This window comes from Chiloscyllium plagiosum, unplaced genomic scaffold, assembly GCF_037043375.1.
Source record: "Chiloscyllium plagiosum isolate Xiang-an unplaced genomic scaffold, Cpla_swu_hap1 HiC_scaffold_9, whole genome shotgun sequence".
Lineage (NCBI taxonomy): Eukaryota > Metazoa > Chordata > Chondrichthyes > Orectolobiformes > Hemiscylliidae > Chiloscyllium > Chiloscyllium plagiosum.
The window spans coordinates 74,813,773-74,837,487 of record NW_028270147.1 but is presented as its reverse complement, the minus strand read 5'-3'; the positions used below and the strand labels follow the sequence as shown (position 1 = coordinate 74,837,487).

General features: G+C 38.6%; 1 protein-coding gene across 2 annotated transcripts in view; it reads left to right on the top strand.

The window, feature by feature from the left end:
• Nucleotides 1-23,715, top strand: part of nr5a2 (nuclear receptor subfamily 5, group A, member 2) — a 348,147-nt gene that overhangs the window by 9,065 nt on the left and 315,367 nt on the right. For both annotated transcript variants that reach the window (XM_087990806.1, XM_043699748.2), the window contains one exon: nt 3,769-4,415. In XM_087990806.1, coding sequence (XP_087846932.1) covers nt 3,769-4,415 — 647 coding nt within the window. The remainder of the gene's footprint in view (nt 1-3,768; nt 4,416-23,715) is intronic.

Sequence of the window (23,715 nt, the reverse complement as noted above, 5' to 3'; positions counted from 1 at the left end):
TCAGGATTCCCACTCAAAAGCATCCCACGCCAATTCCCTCCATCTCCATGCGATATCCGAACGCTTTACCAAACTGAGGTCACTTTGTGCCCCCACACCTCCCTGTCTTGGCAGAGGAGGGGAAATTCCTCCAGGTCAGGGGAACGTGCTCCATACCAACCCCTTCCTAAGTGGAACAATGGTTATCGCATCCAGCGCAATTCCATCGATTCTTATATTACATAATGTAGCACTATCTGCTCGGGTATATTTTCGTTCTCCAGTATCACTCGCGAAGCCATAATGCGGCTCTTTCTAATGTTGCTAAAAAAATATCGACAGACATTTTCACACATGCATTTATGTTTTCATTCCACATAATAGGCTGAAAGACCTTTTTAAACCTGTGACTTGGAGGTGCCGGTGTTGGACTGGGTTGGACTAAGTTAAAAATCACACAACACCAGGTTAGAGTTTATTTGGAAGCGGCGGTTGTCCGCCTGTTGAAGGAGCAGCGCTCCGAAAGCTAGTGCTTCCAAATAAACCTGTTGGACTATAACCTCGTGTTGGGTGATTTTTAACTTTAGTGTACATTACTTTATCTCTGTAAACATTTTAATTTGATCATTGTCCCCCATCACGTCTTCCCACACTTTTCCTTGGAAGTCAGCGTGAAGCATTGGAAGCACGATTAGTTGCATCGTAAGCACTCCCCCCCCCCCCCCCCGAGACAATTCAAGTCCTAGAGAGGGGCTTGAACTCTGGACCCTCTAGCACAAAGGCAGATATACTAATTTCCTATATGTTCACTTTACTACTCCTCATTCCTATACAATTTTGTATATCACTTCGCTACAAATAATCACTCTGCCTCGTTCATGAAACAACATTCACGTAAAACGCAGCCATCTTGCATTCACTTCATAAACTACACACTATTAGACAGCAACCCCTGTCTCGTCAGCAGATTGCATTGAACTCCGGAGTATTTAGGAGTCAGGAATTTGAGAAGTCGTTTGCTGTTCCGCTTTATCGCCCTTTATAATGGTCAATTGTATCTCAGCCTTGTCAGGAAATTACCTGTGATCTTTATCCCAATTTATTGTATAGTTTGGCTGTTCAGATCAAATAATTAGTCACATGAAAGACTTAGATATTTATAGTGCCTATCGTGTCACAAAACATTTTACAGCTAATTAAAAGTACTTTTGTATTGTACGGTAGTCCCTGTGGTAATGTAGAAAGTGCTGCAGCCAATTGATGCATAGGAAGCTGTCATCAACAAAAATATAATAATAAGCTGAAAATCTCTCTTTTTGTATTATTTATTGAGGAATAAACTGGATGCTGATGATAATTCAACTTATTTTCGAAATAGCACTCCATAGTAATCTTAATAGTAATTCATGCACATATAATATCCACTCAAAAGAGACGATAAAGCCTCAGCTTAATGACTTATCTGAAAGATGATATCTCTGGCAGTGTACTGCAGTGGAATGTCAGCTGAGACTTTTGTAATCAAAAGTTGTTACAGTCATTTGTTGCTCGCATGTATATATGTAGTGTAGTGGTAACACATTGGGCAAGTAATCCAGAACCTGAAGCTCATGCTCTGAGGAGAGTATTCAAATCCATTCATGGCAGTAGAATTTGAATTCAATTAAAAGCTGGTGGCGGCCACGTAAACACTGTCAATTTTAAAACCTATTAGGTTCACTAATATCCAAAATCTGTCACTCTTACCCACATGTCACTCTGGCCCACATGGGACTCCAGACCCACTGCAAGATTGGCTCTTAATTGCTGTCTGAAATGGCCCCAGCAAGTCAGTCAGATCTAGAGATGGGCAATAAATTCTGTCTCAGCCAGTGATGCCCACATCCCATGAACAAATAATTTCAAAATCAATAGATCTAAACAAAAGGAATAATAAACCTTGGGACTTTTTTTCTGTGAGGATTATGTTTTTCAGAATGTCGTGCAATCTGAATTGTGTGGGCATCATATTTTACCACCATTCTGACAGATCTCATTGCATGAATACATATTCTGGATTTCATGACAACCACAGAAATAGCTTTGAATCAGCATTTCTGCATCATGTGTGCTGCCATCCAAAATAGTATATATTTTACAGTGGAATAACAGCATTTTTAGTGGCACTCAGTAATACAGAGATAAATCAGACCAGGATTAACTTTGAATGAAAAATGACTCTCTCTCTGAATGATTATAGTGAACTTTATCATTTAGACTTGACCACTGCAAAATTTTGAGCAATTTTGATGGTATATTGGTAAATTAATACATTATTATAAGCACATAACTACAATACCTGACAGATTTCATGAAGCCAGGAATGTTTTCCCAAGAGTATTCACAATTAGTTCCTAGTCTGTGAGCGATTTTGTAGGTTTGAACTTCTAAACATCAAAATATTATAATGGATACACAAGTTTGTAATACATTTTTAACATGGCCTGAATCTCAAAGATAAAATGCTCCAATTGTTAGTTCAAGTATTAGTCTCAGCAGTCTCAACATGTCATTTGGCTGACAGAGAGTTCCTCTTTTCCTTTAGTCGCCAACTGCTGAAACTACTCAGTGAGAATATTTCAGTAGCCGTTAGATGTGCTCAGTGGTGACAGACACTACTGTGTCAGAGACCATTAAAATGAATCCCAAGGCATCTGCTGAACTGAATTTGTTTTAATTTTTTTAAATTCCTGTGATATTAGAAGATATTACAGTGACATCAGGGCAATCAATGAGCTTGTTTTTTTTCACATGGGAAATATAATAGTGCTTTACTAATGTAAAGTTAATGAATAGCACAATTCAAGCAGAAGGGATGGAAAAGGGAGCTGGAAAAACTGACATCAAATAGTGAAAGAAACTGAAAATAGAAGTCAAATATTATCCATGCCATTACTGACATCAGGACAGGCACAGAGACTTTGAAAACATGGTATATTGAACCAGATGGTTCCAGATGGTATATTTAGAGTAATATCTGATTAAACAAAATTCGGAAGAGTGAAATCATTGCAGAAGCTCTTTATATCATAATAAAATGTAGTTGTTTTTCACAGAATGACTGAGTGCATGTAATCTAAGGATAATTCTTTCCTTAGTTTTATGCTGCAGTACTTACGATGTACAAAAAAAGTACTGGTGAAAATTACATTCCTTTCTAAAGAAGTGGTCTCCGGCATTACCAGGGATGTTACAGCACTGAGTCATACTGACACACTATTCTTCATTAATTTGTGTGCACATGTCCATGTTGCCTTGTATATATCCCTCATTGCCATTATTGAAGTTGTTCTCCTCAGTGAAGATTATTTGGTCAATACAAAGCAGAGCTGCATCGTGATCTTTTAATACATGTAAACATCTAAGGTATAGTCAGTCACACAGAAGACTGCTGATTTGAAGACTTGCTTCTGCCAGATGATTGTAAAGGGGCTTGAAGCAAAAGCCTACAGATAGATTTTCTGTAAAACAGAGATCTCTATTTCAAAATGAAGCAACAATCAGCACATAATGTATGATGAAACGTATTTGTTTTACATATATTGGAGCTGCACAAATCATAACCTTCTACAAGTTATCTTGAACAAATGAGGCTCTGAGTGTCCAACTGTTACTTTCTTTTTTCGGCAAAAAATATTTCAGAAACATCTCAAAACAGTGTGAATTTTTATGCAATGAGTATGTATATATGTACTTGTTTGTATGCCAATTAAAGAACTGATTTTTTTATATACACTGTGTATTCCACAGCTGTAAGAGCTGATCGCATGCGTGGAGGTCGAAACAAGTTTGGGCCAATGTACAAGAGGGACAGGGCTTTGAAACAGCAGAAGAAAGCTCTGATACGAGCAAATGGACTTAAACTAGAAGCCATGACTCAGGTGATGCAGACAATGCCAACAGACCTGACGATATCTTCTGCTATCCAAAACATCCATTCAGCCTCCAAAGGCCTACCTCTAAACCATCCTGCCTTGCCACCAACAGACTATGACCGAAGCCCATTTGTGACATCTCCAATTAGCATGGCAATGCCGACACATGGCAGTCTGCAAGGCTATCAGACCTATAGTCCTTATCCAAGTCGTACTATCAAGTCAGAATATCCAGATCCCTATACTAGCTCCCCAGAATCTCTAATGGGCTACTCTTACATGGACACCTACCCAACCAGCTCTCCATCTAGTATCCCACATCTTATAGTGGAACTCTTGAAGTGTGAACCAGATGAACCCCAGGTGCAGGCCAAGATCCTGGCCTACCTACAGCAAGAACAGGCCAGCAGGGGAAAACATGAAAAGCTCAACACTTTTGGGCTTATGTGTAAGATGGCAGATCAGACCCTATTCTCCATTGTTGAGTGGGCTCGCAGCAGCATATTCTTCAGAGAACTTAAGGTATGATTATAATTTTGTATTACAATTATATTTCGAGGCTGTTTAGAGAAATACCCAAATATTTTGTGTTGTAATGGCTGAAGATTATTTCAGTCATCTAAATAACATTCCCAAATGTAATTGGCCCAATGAACCATTAATTCATCTTCCACGTAACATTTTAAAGTAGATGGCTACTTAAAAACTCAATTTTGATAAGATGGGGAAAACTTGCATCGATACCACCTGGGTAAGAATTATTGCCTGGCTGAAGAGTAAGGAAGGAAAGTTAGGAGGGGGGAGGTCACACACTGATTACAAAGCTATTTTGCTTTCCTTCCATTGGTAGGATTTGTTATGAGTGTTAGCGAGTTTTGAGAAGATTTATAGCTCGTTATGAGTGTGCAATCTGCTATTCCTATTTCCCATCTGGCATTTCACCCAGGGAAATGTTTCCTATCCAGGTGGTACAGATAGAAATTTACCCTAGTGTATTTTTCAGATTTAGAATTGTTCCTGATTTGAATGATTCAATATTAACCAGTCACACACTCCTCAAGCTTGCGGTGATAATTTGTCACACTGGGATTTGTAGAGTTGTACATTGTAAGCACTATCAGATGTACTTTGAATCCTAAGCTAATTTCAGCAACAAATTGAGCATATATTTAAATTGGTGTTCTTTAATTTGTATTTGCCCTTCCCTTTCTGACTAAAATCATCAAAGGAAGGGAAACGTATCACTGTGCATTTTATATCTTATTCTATAAATGATTTAGATCATATTGTAAGTGGATTTTGATAAAGGTTATGAAATGTTTGCATCTTGTCAAATTGCATTAATGAAATTAGGAACCAAAGTAACGCTTGAAATCAGAATCTTGTAGATGTTGTAAAATAACAGTCTGGGATTTGAAGTCCCCATCAGAAGATGTTTCCAAATTAAGACATGTTTAAAATAAAATGCTATCTAAAATATATCTTGTAGGCAATTTATCATGATGGTTTTTTTTAACTGCAGAGCTCTATAAAGGACATGGTTCTGGCTATGTTAAGTTACAAGTGTCATTCATGCCTAGAGAATTTTTTTTATTATTTTGCTGTTGTGATTTTTTTTCCATTACTTAGCTGCACATTTAAAAGCTGGCCTTCACTGTCCACTTTTTAATGCAAAATTATACAGTAATACATGATGAATTTTCTCTGTGTGTGGTAAATATTGCATTTAGCATGTCATGGAAGTTATGATCATTTACTCGATTCATTGCCCATGACTAAAATCTAACTACAAAAGGAATGCTATCTGGTTAGCTACAAAAAAGTTAATGTGGAATTTTCAGACCAATGTTGCAGTACCACACAGCTGTCTTGAATGATTGAATTTAGTGACAAAATTCATTGCTGATCCTTTTAAATCAGAGTGTGCACAAACTGTAAATGTAAGGCGAGTATACATTTGTAAGGTAGAGGTGATGATTGTGACTTTCAGACTTTTCTACAGGCAAAAAAAGGGGTAGATTTTGACTTTGGGTTGTGCAAATCAAAAAATAATGAGTTAAGAACCTTTTCTACATCACTTCCAAATTTCATTTTGGTTGAATTCAAAGAAAACTTGGTTACCGACTCATTATTAGCCACTAAACACAAGAGCTTAATGCAAAATAACTTAACGCAAAAGACTGGACTCCAGCTCTTTAAATTCTTAACAAATCAAAGATTCGAGACTGAGCCAAAAGCCAGATGTAGCCCCCTCACTATTGCTCACTGATGTAGTTACTGATTTAGGTATAAAAACAAATCTTGCCAGAGAAACAGGAAAATTGTAGTGGCAAGCCTTTATGAGCCCATTGGAACATCACATCTGATTTACCTAATCCATTATATCATCATTTTGCAGTAAAACAAATTGTGCAGTGAAGAACATTCAAATCAGTGATGACTTTAATTCCCTTTCTTAACCTGTAATTAATATCAAGTCACATAAGGAATTTATATCAGTAGCAACTGTGTGTGAGGACAGGAGTGGAGTAATTTCTGTCAGCACCAGTTTAAAGTCTTTTATATTTAATGATGTGGCCTTGTGAGGATTTAAAAAATAATGTTCTCTCCCATTAAACAGCCTTGTCCTAAAGATGTTAAACATGCCTCTGAGTCACTAGGCTGTGTATTGAAGTCAAAATCTAGAGGTTTGAATGGATTATCCTAGGCTGACAGTCCAGCAGCACTGCGGAAGCACTGCACTGTTGGAGCTTTCATAGTATGGTTGAGATGTTAGCCCATGACCTATTGGCCTCCTCAGGTGAAACGTAAAGTGCCCTTTCTCCCTGATAGGTCTGGACTCCAGCTCTTTGAATTCTTAACGAATCAAAGATTCGAGACTGAGCCAAAAACCAGATGTAGCCCCCTCACTATTGCTCACTGATGTAGTTACTGATTTAGGTATAAAACAAATCTTGCCAGAGAAACAGGAAAATTGTAGTGGCAAGCCTTTATGAGCCCATTGGAACATCGTATCTGATTTACCTAATCCATTATATCATCATTTTGCAGTGAAACAAATTGTGCAGTGAAGAACATTCAAATCAGCGATGATTTTAATTCCCTTTCTTAACCTGTAATTAAAATTTTACCAAGGATAGTCAAATTGGCTGAAAATAAGAGAGGGTGGATATTAGTCCTACTCCCTCCCACCTGACATGTACACAGACGAATACCAAGGAACTTGGAGGTACTTGGTCTATTTGGGTTCACTTTGGTTGAGCACCATACTAATTAGTGATCGAGACTGGCCATCATTTAGATGAAACAGGCAAGCTGCCAACTGTCATTGGGATGCTGGTAGAAACATCCAGAGTCAGGAGTTCCTGGTTCACATCTTGCCTGCTTTAGAGATATGTAATAACTTATCTGAAGGTTGATTAGAAAATATCTGGAAAACTCCCCATTTAGGGAGACAAGAAAAACGCTGGCTGCCGTGGAAAGATAGAAGTGCATTTATGGGCATGATTTAAAAAATCTCAAAGGGAGTTAGAAGAGAACAGCTGATCTATGCAACAAAACTGGGAAAAAAAATCTTTAGGCAACACTTAAGCCCCAGAAAGAATGGAAGCAAAGCACTTTGCAGGAATATTCCACTTCTTTCCAACTGTAGTTTGAGTGTGGCTTGAAGTAGATTGTCGATTGGCAGCAAAATTGCTTTGCTTTCAGATCCTAATTTTCCCATTTCTGATGGGTGTGCTGAATGCTTGAATTGATAATGCAACCAGAAAATGCTGGAAATATGAGCAGGTCAGGCAGCATCTTTGGAGAGAGAAACATAGCTAACATTTCATGAGTGTTATCTGGTGAATGTGCTGCCTGACCTGCTTGTATTTCCAGCATTTTCAGTTGTTAGTTCAGATTTTCAACAGCTGCAGTATGTTGCCTTTGCATTAATGCCTAAGTTGGTAAATCCAGTGATACAGTTGACAATCTGTTTTACAGTTTTGTTCCTGCATTGCCTTTTTACCTAAAGAAGGGCAGTTACATGACAAAAAAAAAATTGCTTTGTTGTTCTCCTAACTTCTAACTACTAGAATATCTCTTGAATCTTTAGTTAAGTCTGAAAGATAGTCATTTGTTAAGAAAAGGATAAGACCATGGATGTCTATTGAGATAGCATCAATATGAGCATTGCCATGAAGTCACACAGATCAGCCACTATCTCCAGTTTTCCAAAGAATAGAATTCACAGGTTATGAAATGTATCAGTTTGATGGAGAATAAAAGATCTTACAAAGGATCAGCATAAGCAAGCTTTGTATTTTAGAATATTTTCCCACATTGCGATATTTCAGTGTAACTGATTCAGGAGTTAACTTGGTTTAAAAGATGTAAAACTGAAAATATAATACATGTGAAATATATTTTTGAAAATAACTAGAAACCTGTTTGCAGTGGAGAAAATGCCAGGCTAGTCATGCCTCAGTATGATTGTGCAATAAAGTTATTATCCAACATTTCTTCTAAATTACTTACATGTAAACCTCACAGTAGAAAGTCCTCTTTCTGTCTTTGTATTGATCCTGTTAAGGTGTCCCTATTGTGAGCAGTTCAAAGGGAGCTTAGAATATGAACTCAGATCTTGTTTCATTGTGGCAATCAGATTATTTATGTTTCACAACGCTTTTTCAGTTTAGATCCCCTTTCTCTTCACAGAATATAATATCGAAGCAGGGAATTGATTGTTGTCTGTTCTCCATTTTGTCTGTATTAGCACTAGTCGTGAAGTATTTTGCTACCAGCATATTATTTTAGCATAAGTTTGTTTTGTTTGCAACTTATGGAGGAAAACAAAACTCATCTAAACATATCGCTTCACTCTCAGCATGTCACCCTAAGCTCCTTGGGTGAGATTATGACTTTGTATGATAAACCTGATGATAGTAAGTCATCAGCCTGGCTGACATCACTTACCACTTTCGTTTTCATTGGCTATGATGAAAATGATAATTGGGAGTGAATGCCAATTCCTTATTGCTGAGATTCTACAATCCCACAAAGTCAAAACCTACTGTATCTTTTCTAAGATGTTATGAGCATAACAAGTGTATAGGGTGAACACTTGATAAATATAAACACTTGCACATTCTGATCCTGTTGGTTTGTTCCTGTTCAGCAGCTCCATGAAGATTACAGGAACAGTTACTTAAACGCTGTTCCACATTTAAAATGAGACATAAACATCCTGGCTCTTCTCTTTCCAAACCGAAAGTGTTGTTCATTCTCCAAGCTCTGTTTTGAGTAAGGACAGTTGTACTTTAGCTATTGTTACTTTCAATGTGGCAGCCAAAATGGGATCAATCAGCACGAAGTAACACAAGTTGCATTTACTTACTGCCCTCAGATGAACTTTTTTGGACAACAGTTGCTTAAATGTTGCTTCCTGTTTTGGTGCAAGTACATGTTATGAGGTCTCTGACTGGTATGACACAAGAATGATACAGTGTGCACACATTCTGTGCAAAGGAGTATTAATAGATGGGAATTGGCAATGAAAAGTGTCATGTTTATTAGAATTGTAACAACCTTTTGATACTTTGTTCATTTAACACCATCAGTGATATGAAGTTGAAACTTTGTTACTGGCCCCAATTCCTGCTTCCAGCCTGAACACTACCAGGCATTCCTTGCTCAGTTGCTCAACCCAGTTCAACTACAAACAATTAGATATACAGTTCTTAAAACTCCAGCAAAATTGTGTTGTATTATACCAACACACTGTAACTCAAAACAGTATTGTGGTGGGCCTAGTTTTTAACTGAATTGAATGGAAATCTATTGAAAATAACAAGCAAACTAATTATAACTAACATAAAGACAAAGATTTGACCAGAAGTGAAATATTCTGTAATCTTAAAATGCGGACAGTGAAACTATTTGCTTTTTATAACTGCTAGTGCTCAGATGGAAGGAACTGTTGATATCTGCAAATCCATTGACATTTTACCGACTCCCCTTTTACAGTGTAGCTCAACAAAAAACTAAGTGGGCATGTTGCTAGAGGGCAACTCTTTGCTGAAGAAACATGCCTTTGTCTTGGAGGATAGAGCAAGTTCCTAATCTCTGACAGTTTGTTCACAGGAGATACTAAGTGCAAGCTTGGTGAACTGCACACAAGAAAGCAGTGAGGCAGGGGGAGTTGAATGAAATACAGTGACCTTCTCATACACTTCTCTGTGGTCAGTCTGAGTGTGGCATTGGCACAGACTTGGGTACATGCTGCTTGACTGTCCATTCATTCCACTTATCGTAGTTGACTAACAGGTAGCTGAAGAAGAGAGACAAAATAACTTGGATGCAACTAAGCAACTGCAGTTCTCTCCAGTACTATTCTGGATTTAGGAGTTTAGTACTTAAAGGCTGGCATTTGAGGTCAGTTCTTATTTTAATTTATTTTTATTTATGCGTGAAAAGGGTTTTTTTGGGGAGTGGGGGTGGTGTTGAATGCTCCTTGCAGGATTTGAGCATGCAATCTAGTCTGGAAATACCGTGTCATTGAAGGTACCATTCATCAGATCAGGTGATCAGTTTGTCAGCTTGTTCAAGTTGGTTCTGTAAGATCCAGTAACATGACATAAGGAGAAGCAGAGAGTTGTCCAAGTCTTCTGGCTGTGCTCCCAAAACCAGAGCCAGATTAACTGATCATTCAGCATGCCTGTGGCATCTTGCTGCATACAAATTAGCTGCTGTTTTCTCCCCACTAAGTATGGTCTACTGTATCTTCTTTCAGACTATTTGTTCTGTATGTTAATTTGAGGCTAACAATTACATTGCAAATGTTCCCTTGATTATACCCCATAGTTAGTGTGAAATTATTGAAATGTCCACCTGATGAGATTGTCAAAAGCCATGTTCTAAAAGAGGGAAATATGAACCCTGTCTTTGAACTTTCTTGAGAAGTATTTGAATTATTTGATTTTTGAGCCAAATGGTACAGTAAAGCAGACTGTTAAAGCATCTCTTGTGATATGACACATATCATATTACTGAATTCCTAAACTTGACTGTGGTGGTATGGGCAAGTGCCAGATACTAGCAAATGGTTTCCCTATGAACAAGGCATGGACCCTGTATACACTATTATCCACAGCTACTCTGAGATGTCTATGAATATCTATTTGCACAGCTAGAACAAGTCAGGTCTGTATATAAGGCACTGATGTTGTTACCATCTCACCTACATTCAGTGCTTCGTGTGATAGAACAACATGCAGCAAGAAAATATTCTTTACCACCAATTAAATAAGTAGGCAGCTTGTACTAGGGATTATCCAGGGTGAGAAATGTTCGATCTTTAATTGTATATTAATTGTATATTAATTGACTACTGCTTAGAAGCAGTAGTTTCCTCGATTGTGTTTTTGTGGTAAATTCCCAGTTTAGTTTCAAAAGCTATGATATAAAGTTGATATATTTAGCAGATTAATGTTGAATAACTTTATATGAATAGATCCAGAATTGGTCTTCATGACATTCTGAGCAGGACTTTGGCTGTAATGTAGAGGTGGGAATCAAGGTGTATCATGCATTGGCTTGCCACTTTGTCAGCCCAGCTTGTCAATCTTGCCTCATAAAACAACTTACTTATTCCTGGTATCACTCTAATGCATCACCTCTGAATCACTTCCAATGCATTCACATCCTTTCTGAAATAAGGAGACCAAAACTGCAAAGCCAGATGTGATCAGTAGTAGCATGAAACCCATGGAAATTAAAAACTCTTCTGAAGTTGCCTCTGCTACATTGTGCCCTAACTCTTGACCAGGAGCTAACTTTCCCCCATTTTCCCTCCTGTCCTTGTTCTGAACTCACAACTCAATTTCTCTCCTAGTTTCCCTCACACCTCTCTGTGCATCTTGTCCATGGGATCCATATCCCATCCCCATGACATTGTTCTCAATAATCTATAAGTGTTCCATTTTCCTTGCTGGTCTATATGTTTTGGTGTTATAAATGGTTCTCACTCCTCAGGTACTTCCAAATGTGCCATCATCATCCCCTTCTTAAGAAACCTAAAATTAACCTCTTTATCCATTCAAACTACTAACACATCTGCAATGTCTTTTTCCTCTCCAAAGCTCTGAAATGTGTTGTCATCTCTCAAATTCTTGCCTAACCCTTCCTCAACTATATGTTTGAACCTCTCCAATCAGATCTCAGCCCCTGCCACAGAACTGAAATAAATTAAGAGTAGTGCTGGAAAAGCACAGCCAGTCAGGCTGTATCCGAGGAGCAGGAAAATCGACTTTTCTGCTCCTTGGATGCTGCCTGACTGGCTGTGCTTTTCCAGCACTACTCTAATCTAGACTCTGATTTCCAGCATCAGCAGTCCTCACTTTTGCCTACAGAACTGAAGTAGCCCAAGTCATTTACACAATTTGGGACAGTGGCAGTGGAACCATCTATCCTAATCCTGCTTGGTCTGGCTGCAGTCTTTGACACCATTGACTACATCATCCTCTCCAAAATCTCATATTGTCCAGTTGGATAGGACTGCTCTCTCATGTTTCCACTCGTGCCCAGTTGTGAAATCTCCAGCGATCCCTTTTCTTCCTGGCCATCCAGCTTTACCTCTGGAATCCTCTAAAGATCTATCCTTAATCCCCTCCTTTTTTCCATATATGAAGATCTCAAAGACATTTAGAAAAGAATAAAGACTTAAGTAATACAGTGCCTTTCTGGACTTCCCGAAGCACTTTCTAACCATTGAAGTACCAGTTGAAGTGTAATCACTGTTGTCATGTAAGCAATGCATCAGGCAACATGTGTATAGCAAGCTTTCACAAATAGAATAATGATAAATGATGAGGTAACTCTCTTCTTGAGACTCCTATCATTAAACTCTCCATCCATTCAAACTATTCCTACCTTTCCAATGTCAATTTCATTTCATGGTCTTGATTGAGGGCATGGCAAGCTATTAAATAAACTGATAACATCAAAGCAAGGAAAACCTTGGGATCTGAGTGAACAGGGCATGAAATTGGTTATTTTGTTTATCATTGCAATGGATAAATTTTAAAATTAGCAGCACATAGATGGAGAAGGTATTGGAAATCGGAATGGATATACTATATATCTCCAAAAACAGAACAGAATAAAGGAAGAGAAAGATTGGATTGTGAGAGAAGATATGAAGGAAAAGAAAGAATTTACATTTTTTAGATCTCCTAGAATAATTAAAACTTGGAGGAATGAGATATTGTCCTTTCAATAGTCCTCAGTAATAGCAAGATTGACTGGCAGTAACTAACACTTAACCTGTGATTAAAAAGTTACTTAGACTGAAATGGATGAGACAAAACTTTTTTGTGTTGAGGTTACTACATATCTACACTACAAATGAAGCAAATTGATGCTCTTCAGGGCATTTCAATAATGAGGAAGAAAGTAAGATGTCGGTTTTTAATGACCATTAATTATCAATCTAACTCTGTAATGCCCTCCTTACTTGGGCATAACACCAGCTTGCATGCAATTGGACATTTCTGCCACTCGGGAGAGCTTCATCAGCTCGAGAAGTCACTGATGCCCCACATCACATCTTCACTGATGTACTTCTAAGTAAAGTTCATGTTAACCTCTCAATCCATGGGCAAAGTCACAACAGAGCCTCAGGATATTAAAAATTGTTTTACAGTCTCTCCACTGATGTTACATTGCGATGGCCCCAGGTGTCACGTAGCTCGTGAAACATGCAATAGCTTAGCTTTATACCTGCACTATATTATGGGCAGAACCTTATGAGGGTTTAAGCAAAGGCAAGACGAATGGCAAAATTGAACATGAAGTCCAACAAGGTTTACCTCAATGTTGGGAGCATCACGCACCATCTTTTATGCAGTTGACAAGTGGCGTGGCAAGTTACCAATTAAGTGGGATAGTAGGTTGTTGAATGCCTTCTTAATGGCCCAATTGACCTCAATGACAGTCAGCTTTCCATTGTTCCAACCAGCAGCCAAATGTTAAGAAATTTTGACATGGGGTCAGAGTGGGTACCCAGTCACGTCAGCTCACCATTTGCTCCATTGACATTAGAATCCAAAATGTGCCAGTTTCTAATAGCCATCATGATATATCTCCAATCCACATGTAGTTTATTTCTGTGCTTTAATGCTCAACCTCGGGTTGCACCAGCAACTCCCACTGCAATAGTGCAACAAGAATAGTGTGCACTCAGGGGCGCACACACCTCGTGGACTAGAGCCGGCTGCATCTCCAGGCTGTTCACACACTGTCACAGCACTCACTTCTTCTGAGCTGACCTGGATGCTCACATAATCTCTGACTTTCATTGTTTGCCTTGCTTTTATTCACATTCCTCACTAGCCAGAGCTGCCATGCTGTTTTGTGCAGATATAAAGCTAGGATATTTGTTACAGTTGTCAGCAGGCCTCAGTCAAATCAAGGGAGATAGGCTGGCATAGTCTGGTGTTGTGGCTTCATTTGATGATCCTGAGGGAAGTACACCAATTTCCTGCCTCTGTCATGAACAGGGAAAATGTGAGGAACTGCATAGGGAACTCCAGACTGATTGTGTTTGTCCAAGGCCACAAGAGGCTTTTAAAGTTGGCACAGGCAGAAGAGATCTGGGGGTTTTGGCAGATTTTGCTGAGTGATGTGTTGTTCTCAAAATGGCACATGGTGAGTTGGGCATGAGGGACATCATAGGAGCTAGGTAGGTAAATCAGTAAGATTAGTTTGGTAGGATTTGGCAAGCCAATATATTGGGCCTCAGAGTGAGAATCCCTCCAAAAAACTTGACACAACTCTACTAACAGATTCAAGAAGAGCTTCATCTCTCTTTTTATTAGATTTATGAATGGACCTCTCATATTGGAGTTGACTTTCTCTTCACCTTCTCTGTAGCTGTAACACTATATTCTGCATTCTGTTCTATTACCCTGATGTACTTATGTAAGGTATGGTTTCTCTGGTTAGCACACAAAACCATACTTTCACTGCATCACAGTACACGTGACAATAATTAAAATCAACAACCCACACAGCCAAAAACAATTAAGATCCAGCTTTATAGCTTTTGATATGGCAGAGAAGATTTTCTTGAGTATGTACCTGACAATGTAGGAAGAGCTCTATTTATAAATGCTTCCAGCAAACTGAGACTCGAGGCGAGTGACAGTATCCCATCTCAACTAATTGGATGAGTCATTCATTTCATTCAGTTGAATTTCATGAAAATGTAGCCATTGTTTGTGGCCTCATCACCCTGCTATCCGTGCACAACCTTCAGCTCGCTTGGTTTTAATCCCTGAAACTAACTTCTTGTCAGTCAGACAGCCCGACTACTGCGACCACTAGGACTCATAACAGCACACAAACCAACAGCCACTCTCAGACAACAACTCACCAGAATGAAGGACCCGATACCCAGCATGAGCAAAACCAATGTAGTGTACAAAATCCCAAGCAAGGACTGCACAAAACACTACATAGGACAAACAGGAGGACAGCTAATGATCCGCATCCATGAACACCAACTAGCCACGAAATGACATGACCAGCTATCCTTAGTAGCCACACACGCAGATGACGAGCAACATGAATTCAACTGGGACAACACTACTATTATAAGACAAGCCAAACAGGGAACAGCCAGGGAATTCCTAGAGGCATGGCACTCATCCACAGTTTCAATCAATAAGCACATCGACCTGGACCCAATATACCGGCCACTGCAGCGGACAGCTGGAACTGACAACCAGATGTGGCAGATTCAAACCATTACAAATGCCAGAGGAAAGATCACAGAAGCGTTTCACAGGAGGTTCCCAAGCACTGAGGATGTCACCTAGACAGGGGACGAAACGTCTGCAACACAAATTCCCAGCTCGGCGAACAGAATCACAACAACGAGCACCCGAGCTACAAATCTTCTCACAAACTTTGAGGACACTATATAAATGCAAGTTTTGTTACCTCATATCTTTTGGCAGCTTAAACTGCTGGACTAGACTTTCCAACAGAACTTGCCTCGGATTTTCCGGAGGGACATAGATTCCTCTTGCCAAAAGCATTTATGGACATGAGCCAATGTTCGCTGTAATCTCTGTTGTGCATTGCCTGTTTGATGTACAATTCTGCTCCTTACAATTTCTGCATAGCCACTCATGGAAATGTCTTAAAGGGAGTATTGGCTGTGTGCTACCTGTTAAAGAGAGCATTGACTGTGTGTCGTCTGTTTGTTGTGGATTGCCGGTTTTAACAGACTTTGCAAAAATCTGCCTTGTTAAAGCTCGTCAAATTTTTAATTGCTGAAACATCCTGAAGATTGAATCAGTGTGCTTGCTCAGTACAGTTGAAAATTAAGGGCATATACAATACTATTTCTTTGCTAGTTGGTTTTAGTGGCTTGGCTCAAACTCTTCCATATTGTTCCCTGAACTGCATGAATATGTGGGAGACTGACTGAAGCTGTTCCACGCCTTGGTTACAAAGAAACAAAACAGAAATTGCTGTGCAGCCAATCTTTCCCTGTTAAACACAATTAAATTAGTTACACGTTATCCCCTGCAGTTCCCATTGGTTTCTCGTCAGTTCTTGTAACCGGAACTCTGAATTCATCACTTACCACAACCAGTTTAATATTGTACAAACAAATAAAGAATTTATAACTTCCTTACAATGGCAGCTCCACTTTTTCTCATAGTGTCTTTTGAGTGTAATCGCATACAGTGTTTTCCGACAGCTTTTTGTAACTTTGTTGCTTTGGAACTGTATTTGATGACCACTGGTGTCATTAGAATGTGTCTCTTGTTTTCCTCTAACCTGGTTTCTGCTGTTCTTACTAATATTCAATGGGCAGTTGGTGAAACCACATTTAAAATTCAATCAGTATTGAAGTGCAGAAGTTTTGAGGGTTTTAGATGCAGTAAGTAAGAACTGTTCTGGTTGTAGAGGGTCATTGACTAGAGGGCAGAAATTTCAAGAAATGACACACGAATTGGAAGGAAGATGAGGAAGTATCTTTTCATCCAGCGAGTTAAAATGAACTGGGATGCATTGAATGGAAGGTTAGAGTGGATAACGTTTAGCAAGGTATTGGATATCTACAATCTAATATATATTACACATCTCATGTTTATTAAGGCAGGCAAGTGGAGCTAATTAGAGAGCTCGTTCAAAGAACCAGGATAGAATCATGGGCCAAATGATCTTTTAGACCGTAGGATTTTCACAAATTTCAAGGAATGTGGTAAGTTTCAACTGATAATCATCAGCATCACAGGGACTGCTTTAATCATAGATTCATTAAATCAATCCTCCAATCATTTGATCATTCAATCCTATATCTAGGCATGTCCAGTAGCTTTTTAAAACATGTTTATTATTGCACAGGGAAATCAACCCTTTTCACTAATATTATTTCTCACTTCACTCTGGAAAAGAGTGAAGCTCCTTTCCCTCCCCTCCACAGTGACCACTTGGTCTGTTGTGCTTACCTCTCTATAAATTTTCAACAGTGGCCTTGCACAAAGAGGAAGTAGAGAGAGAGAGAGAGATACTGTAAATCATCGCAATCACCCCTCCTGGCATAGGAGCTGCACCATTTTCAGCACTTGGACTGCTCTCGCCTGCAATCGATCCTCCTCATTTGAAAACAGCCCCTCTTCCCAGAACTCCAGAGTAACACTATATTCCCAGCACCAATGTTTCTGATTGAATTGTAGATGGTTCAGCTGGTGAATGGAGTGATCTTTACCTTTCCTTTACAGCCACTTGACTTGCAGAGGTGATGGTTTTGATCTTTCTCTTCCTGTCTTCTGCAGTAGTTAACAGTGAAGTTTATGCATTTGCTGGCTGCCTTCGAGCCTGTAGATATTGATCTGTGTTCATTTCAACTTTCAGCAATAATTGGAAATTGCTGTCGTGGTTGAAGGAATAGAGTGGGGAGGGGGAGCATTTCCTCACCTGAGGAGTTTACGAACTGACCATATGTGATTTTGAACATGCTAATATAACTAGAGATGGCACCTCCTCATCCTTTGCAGGTGCAACCTGACAGCCCAGTACTGTTTCCCATCAGCATGCATTTTGCTCTTTCTTTGCTTGTTGTTCATCTTAAATTGTCCTTATGTTTACATTTCCTTGACATTCAATTTATTTGCTGTCAAATTGGTTGTGTTTTTTTTTCTTTGAAATTCTTACAGTGTTACTTTCTTACACAATTACCACCAACACAATTAACTTCTCCCTCCCCACCTATCTTGGTTCTTCTCCTTACATCTACTGCTTTCCCATTCACTAGCATGGCTTTCTCTGGGCAAGCTGTCAGATTTGCTCTGGACTTTCATTCAGACACTAAGAAGAAATCTTATGATGAACTTCATCCCTTCCGCCTCTTATTCTGCTCTCTATCCCCCACTCCTCCCTCAAAAAAATTCACTGTCAGCTAAGAGCTATTGACAATCAACATCTCAAGATTTCCATGCCACAAGTAGTTTGAGACTAGAACCTGAACTTGCAATGACCCTTCAGTAAATTGACTGAGAAACTGCTCAATTCAATTTAATACTTGTTACTGATTGCTTTGTAATTGTTTAGGGGAGCTAAAATGAGCAGGATGCATTATATAGCAACACCACCAGATGATAGGACCACACATCTGCACATTGTATGCCATATGCCATTGGATACCTCCAGCAACAATTACAATACTCTCATTTTGCTGCCCTTTTTAATATTAATGTTTAATGGAGGAAGCAACAGTGATTGCTTTCTGCTTCTGATTTACCAAATTTTAAATTTAGAATATTCATGCACATGTATTTTTTGTCTTTCCCTTTCTCTTAAATGTTAACAAATGAATGGTGTATTGGAACAGGTCACTGATCTTAGCAAACCTTTTAAGTTGATACTGGGAACATCATTAGCTGCAGGAAGGGCTCAGTCATCAAAAATCATTCAGCCTCAGATCTCTACTAAGCCGAACATAAAATCAGCTTAGCAGACTCACAGTTGAAGAGCACAGAGAACCCCCACGTGGTTTGTTTTCAGTAAGACTGACAGGCAGATCACTTAAAAAGAGATACTTCCTTCTTTCAATGATCTGTTTGTCAATTTGAAATCAATTACTTTTATATTGAAAATAAAAACCCTCGAAGGGGCCGAGAGCAGCAGTTTGTGCTTCCTACAGTTGATCAGAAGCTGGTATGGTCAGGAAATAGATTGTAGTAAGAAAGTGATCCCTGGGGAATGGCAAAATGGGAGTTTAGCCTTTTACTGCCAAGAATTTCAGTGATTTTTAGTGATATGGTGCCTGTTATCAATGTAACTATAATGTAACAATCATTTAAAGGGTCAACTTGCAGAACACAATTGAGAAATGCCTGCAGTTGTGATAGCTCATTTAAAATTATTCTGTTTACCTTTAATTTATTGCAGAAGGTTTTATTTGGTTGGAGAAATGGCTATCATTATAACTAGGAACTTGAGCTTATATCTATCCCAAACTGTTCTCGCCATGAAATAGGTTTTGAGTTAACTCAATTCACAGTTTGCAGCTAAGTACGTGCCCACAATAGTCCTACTTAGCAGTTTTGCTCAGAAAGATATAAGAAAACAAACAGGCTAGCAGCATAAGTAAACAAGAAGAAACCAATAGATTCAGTCAATGATTCCACCTCAGAACCTATCTGTAAATTTCTTACCACTTTTGTCTGGTAATTTGGTGTTTCTGTTATTCTCCAAAATTAATATTTTAATATTTTAAAGGTTAAGGGATTTTTTTTAAAGCAGTAAGTTTACAATGTAGGTGGTTCACAGAGGAAGCTATTGTGTCACTTTGATGTTTAGACTGGGAAGCTGAGATGTCATAAATGATGAAAGGAATCACTTCTTAAGTTGTTTCCAATAGCATGGTTTATCTTGACAGAGAGGAGAGTTGTGTTTCTGTTGAACAGACTTCAACCAAAACTTATTTGAATGTGTGAGAGCAGAACCCCAGACCTCAATGTCACCTTTTGACAATTTTCAAACTCAGTTCCACTCTTGATGGTGCAATCAGCCCAGTGCCTGATAAGAACACATTTACCAGTTGCCATAAATTTGCAATAATGAGGCTGTTCTTTATTAAATAGGACAAGCTACATCTTCTGCTTAAGGTATGATAAGATGTATCATAGTAAGATAAATTTGTTCAAATTAACTTGAAGCAACTGTTTCTGTCTGCTAGGAATAATTAAACATATTTCCTCAAAGTCAAAACTCTGAGAGAAACGCCACAAATGTGTTGCAGGTGCCTGCATTTCTCAAACTCCATGTGAACATACATCTTGCACGTTACGTCAATGGCCCATACAGGCTCAATATGAAACCATTGGCTGTGTATGGAGGTTAAAGTATTCCAGCCTGTCTTCCTGCCATTTCACATGAGCCAGAAAATCAGAATCAGTGCATCCTTGTGCAACAAAGATACCACAGTTACATTTCCTCCATGTGGGTCAAACTATGACATGAGAAAGGCATTGTTAGGCTGGATCATACCCTCCATAAGCAGAAGATCTTATTCTAACACTTGCCCAGAAGTCCGGCATTTTCCTTGAGATTCACTCCAGATGGAGCTGGGTCCTGAGGCATACTTCAGTATCTTCTCTCTCTCTCCCCCCCCCCCCCTTGAAACTTCTACTGAAAGCTCAAAGGAAAGTGACACATAAGTCACCAAATACCAAAGGTAGAACAGAGAAACATTTGTGAAGAATCTCTTACAGTCACCAATTACGGTAATCTCCAAGAGATGTATACATTTATTGTGCTACACCCACATAGACTCTGTAGGAATCATCCTTTACAACAGCTGCAGACTGTACAGGATGGTACCAGACTGGAATACTCAAATGCACCTTCTCTTCATGGTTCCAGATATACCCATTCCAATGTAATGGTGCAGGATGCTATAAGATTTATGCCTATGCTTCAAACCATCTTTAGAACCATATACTTGTCTTAATCACAAGTGTGCGAGTGCTGTCTGCAATATGAATACTGACATTATCTCACCACGAACAGCAAGAAGCTACAGTCTGGTCCAGCTCTACACCCAGAAAGACAGCATCACTCTACCCCATAAAGACATTCACCTTTAATGATTCTTTGATTTTTGAGCCCATGGCCTTGCCATACAATGGATTCCATCTGTGAAGAATTTCCTAATAACAGGTTTCCTTTTATCAGTTTTGAACCTGAATCATCTTACACTACCATTATTGTTTGGTTTAAAATGTTTCCTGAAAGTGCTTATAATGATCATATATGACTGAATGAAATCACCTCCCAATCACTTCCTCTAAGATCTAAGACGTTGATTTGTTTTGTTTATTTTTCTAACAATACAGATCAGTCGAAGTTAATCTTTTAATTTTCAGCAGGGCATGAATGTCATCCAGAGTGGTCAAAACTGGACCTTGCAGTTAACCAGTTCACTATACAGTTGCCATAGGGTTTTCTTATGATTTGTATTTGAATATTTAGCTACTAACTTTGTCAATGGCTGCTCCATAATGGCTAAAGATGTCTCGTATGAACACCACTTCATTCTTCCTTTTGGTGGCTTCCTTCATGGAATGCTTACACTCTTTTTAGTTCTGCTTTTATCCATGCCAGATTAAATTGTTTAAACGCTACCCTCCCAAATTTCATTAAACTCAGTTTCTGTTTCCTGAGATGCTTCTTTCAAAGTCAAATACCCTTTCTAATCTAGTGTCATCCTTCACTGTCATCTGCCAGTTGAGTTCTGAAACTAAATCGTTGATGTAAAGTTTTCCAACAGGTTATTTAAATAGTAAAACTCGGTCATGCTCTTTGGAAGTTAATATTTATCCTTATGCTATCATATGCCTTGACTCCATGGACCAGAAACATACAGGTTAAGCATTTCTGGGTCCATTGTAAGCAAAGTACATAGTGTACACTCTCTGCTTATAACTGGCAAATTTAAATGCAATCTAAACCTCTTGCTTGGAGGCTGATACAAAAAGAGCCCTCTCAACTCCCTGAAAGGAATAGATAAGTCGATATATAGTAGAAAGTTGGAGTTTATCAACACTACACAAACTGCTATGATAATCCCTGGCTAATTATTCTTCCCTTGGTTTTCCTATTCCAAAGATGTGTGTAAATTTTCTGAAAACAATCTGTTATACAGTGGTATTAGAATGAGTGCTGTTGAATACCAAAGGTTAGAATGCTAGTCAAACAGAGTCCAGTTATATACCTTCCGAGCCAGCATTTTATTTCTAGTCTCTGCACCACAACTCTAACATTACTGATCAGTTGTTCCCCATTAATACACAGCCCCAACCAAATGTTCCCCAATTATTCCTTAATTACATATAACTGTTACCTGCCCTCGGTTTCATTTGCTCTCAGGCATCAGTGTCACACATTGTTGCTGTTCTTGCTCATTTATTTCCCAAAGATCTGTATGCACCTTAATTATTAGTTGGATTTATAATGATTTTATATTTGTTCATTTGTAATGATTTAGCTCATTGACAGGCTGCACAACAATTAAGCACAGAAATTTCAATGGAAAGTGGCTTTTGAAATAAAGTTGAGGACTAAGAACACAGGTTGACATTGACATGTATTGCTCTCACATGTTCATAATGTTTTCAAAGTGAGAAAATATTGTCAGTGTAACTGAACCATTATAGAGCATTATAGAAATGGGAGCAGGAATAGGCTGTTCAAACCTGCAAGCTTGCTCTGTTATTCATTATGATCATGACTGATCATCCAACTCAATAGACTGTTCCTTATATTCCCCCAAATATCCCTTTAGCCCCAAGTGCTAGATCCAATTTCTTAAAATCATACAATATTTTGGCCTCAACTGCTTTCTGTAGGAAGTACATTCCAGAGCTTCAAAACTCTCTGAGTGAACAAATTTCTCCTTATCTCAGTCCTAAATGACTTACCCCAAATCATTAGACTTCTGTTTCTGTACTCCCCTACCACTTGGTACATCTTCCTGCATCTGCCTGCTAGAATTTTATAGATTCACCCCTTGCCACCGTTTTATCTGAACTCCAATGGAATATAACCCTAATTTATACAAACTCTCCTCATACAGCCATCCTGCCATCCCAGAATCACACAGTAGAAACAGCAGAACAACCGAATTTTACTGCTACCACACTCAGATGTGGAATTTAACTGGAAGTAGACCTTTTTAATAAACAAAGCCTAATTCAATGTATAGATCACAACAATGTTCCACAGAGGATTTCTATACTGTATCCAAATAATCCCTCTTAAATTCACTCCATTTCTCTAATGCATTCACTGAAAGTTTAAACTTCAAAAGGAGTGTGGAACAAAGCCCAAGTTCAGCCTTGTTTCAGAAACAATGCAGTCATGTTGCAGTTCCTTACCAACACTTTTATTGAGCATTTTTTTCCACTAAGCAATGACAGAAATTGATTTCTATTTTCTCAATAGCATTTATATAAGATAAGTGGGATTGTGTCAAACTTGATTACTCATCAGATTCTTGTTAAAAACTGCATGCCATTCTTCAAACACAATAAGAAATATTCCTGGCAGGAAATTGTAGTTTATTGCCAAAGCTTCATTGTGCTGCATCTTTGTTAGGAACACAAATTTCTCAAACTAAAAATGTTTCCACTAAAAGCGTTTCTAAAATCAGAAAGTACATTTTACTTCAGGATTCACCTGTGTCATGGATTCATGAATCCCAGATGGACAGGAACTTAGAATATGCAATCCCTTTGTGTTTCCCTTTCAAAAACGACAAGGA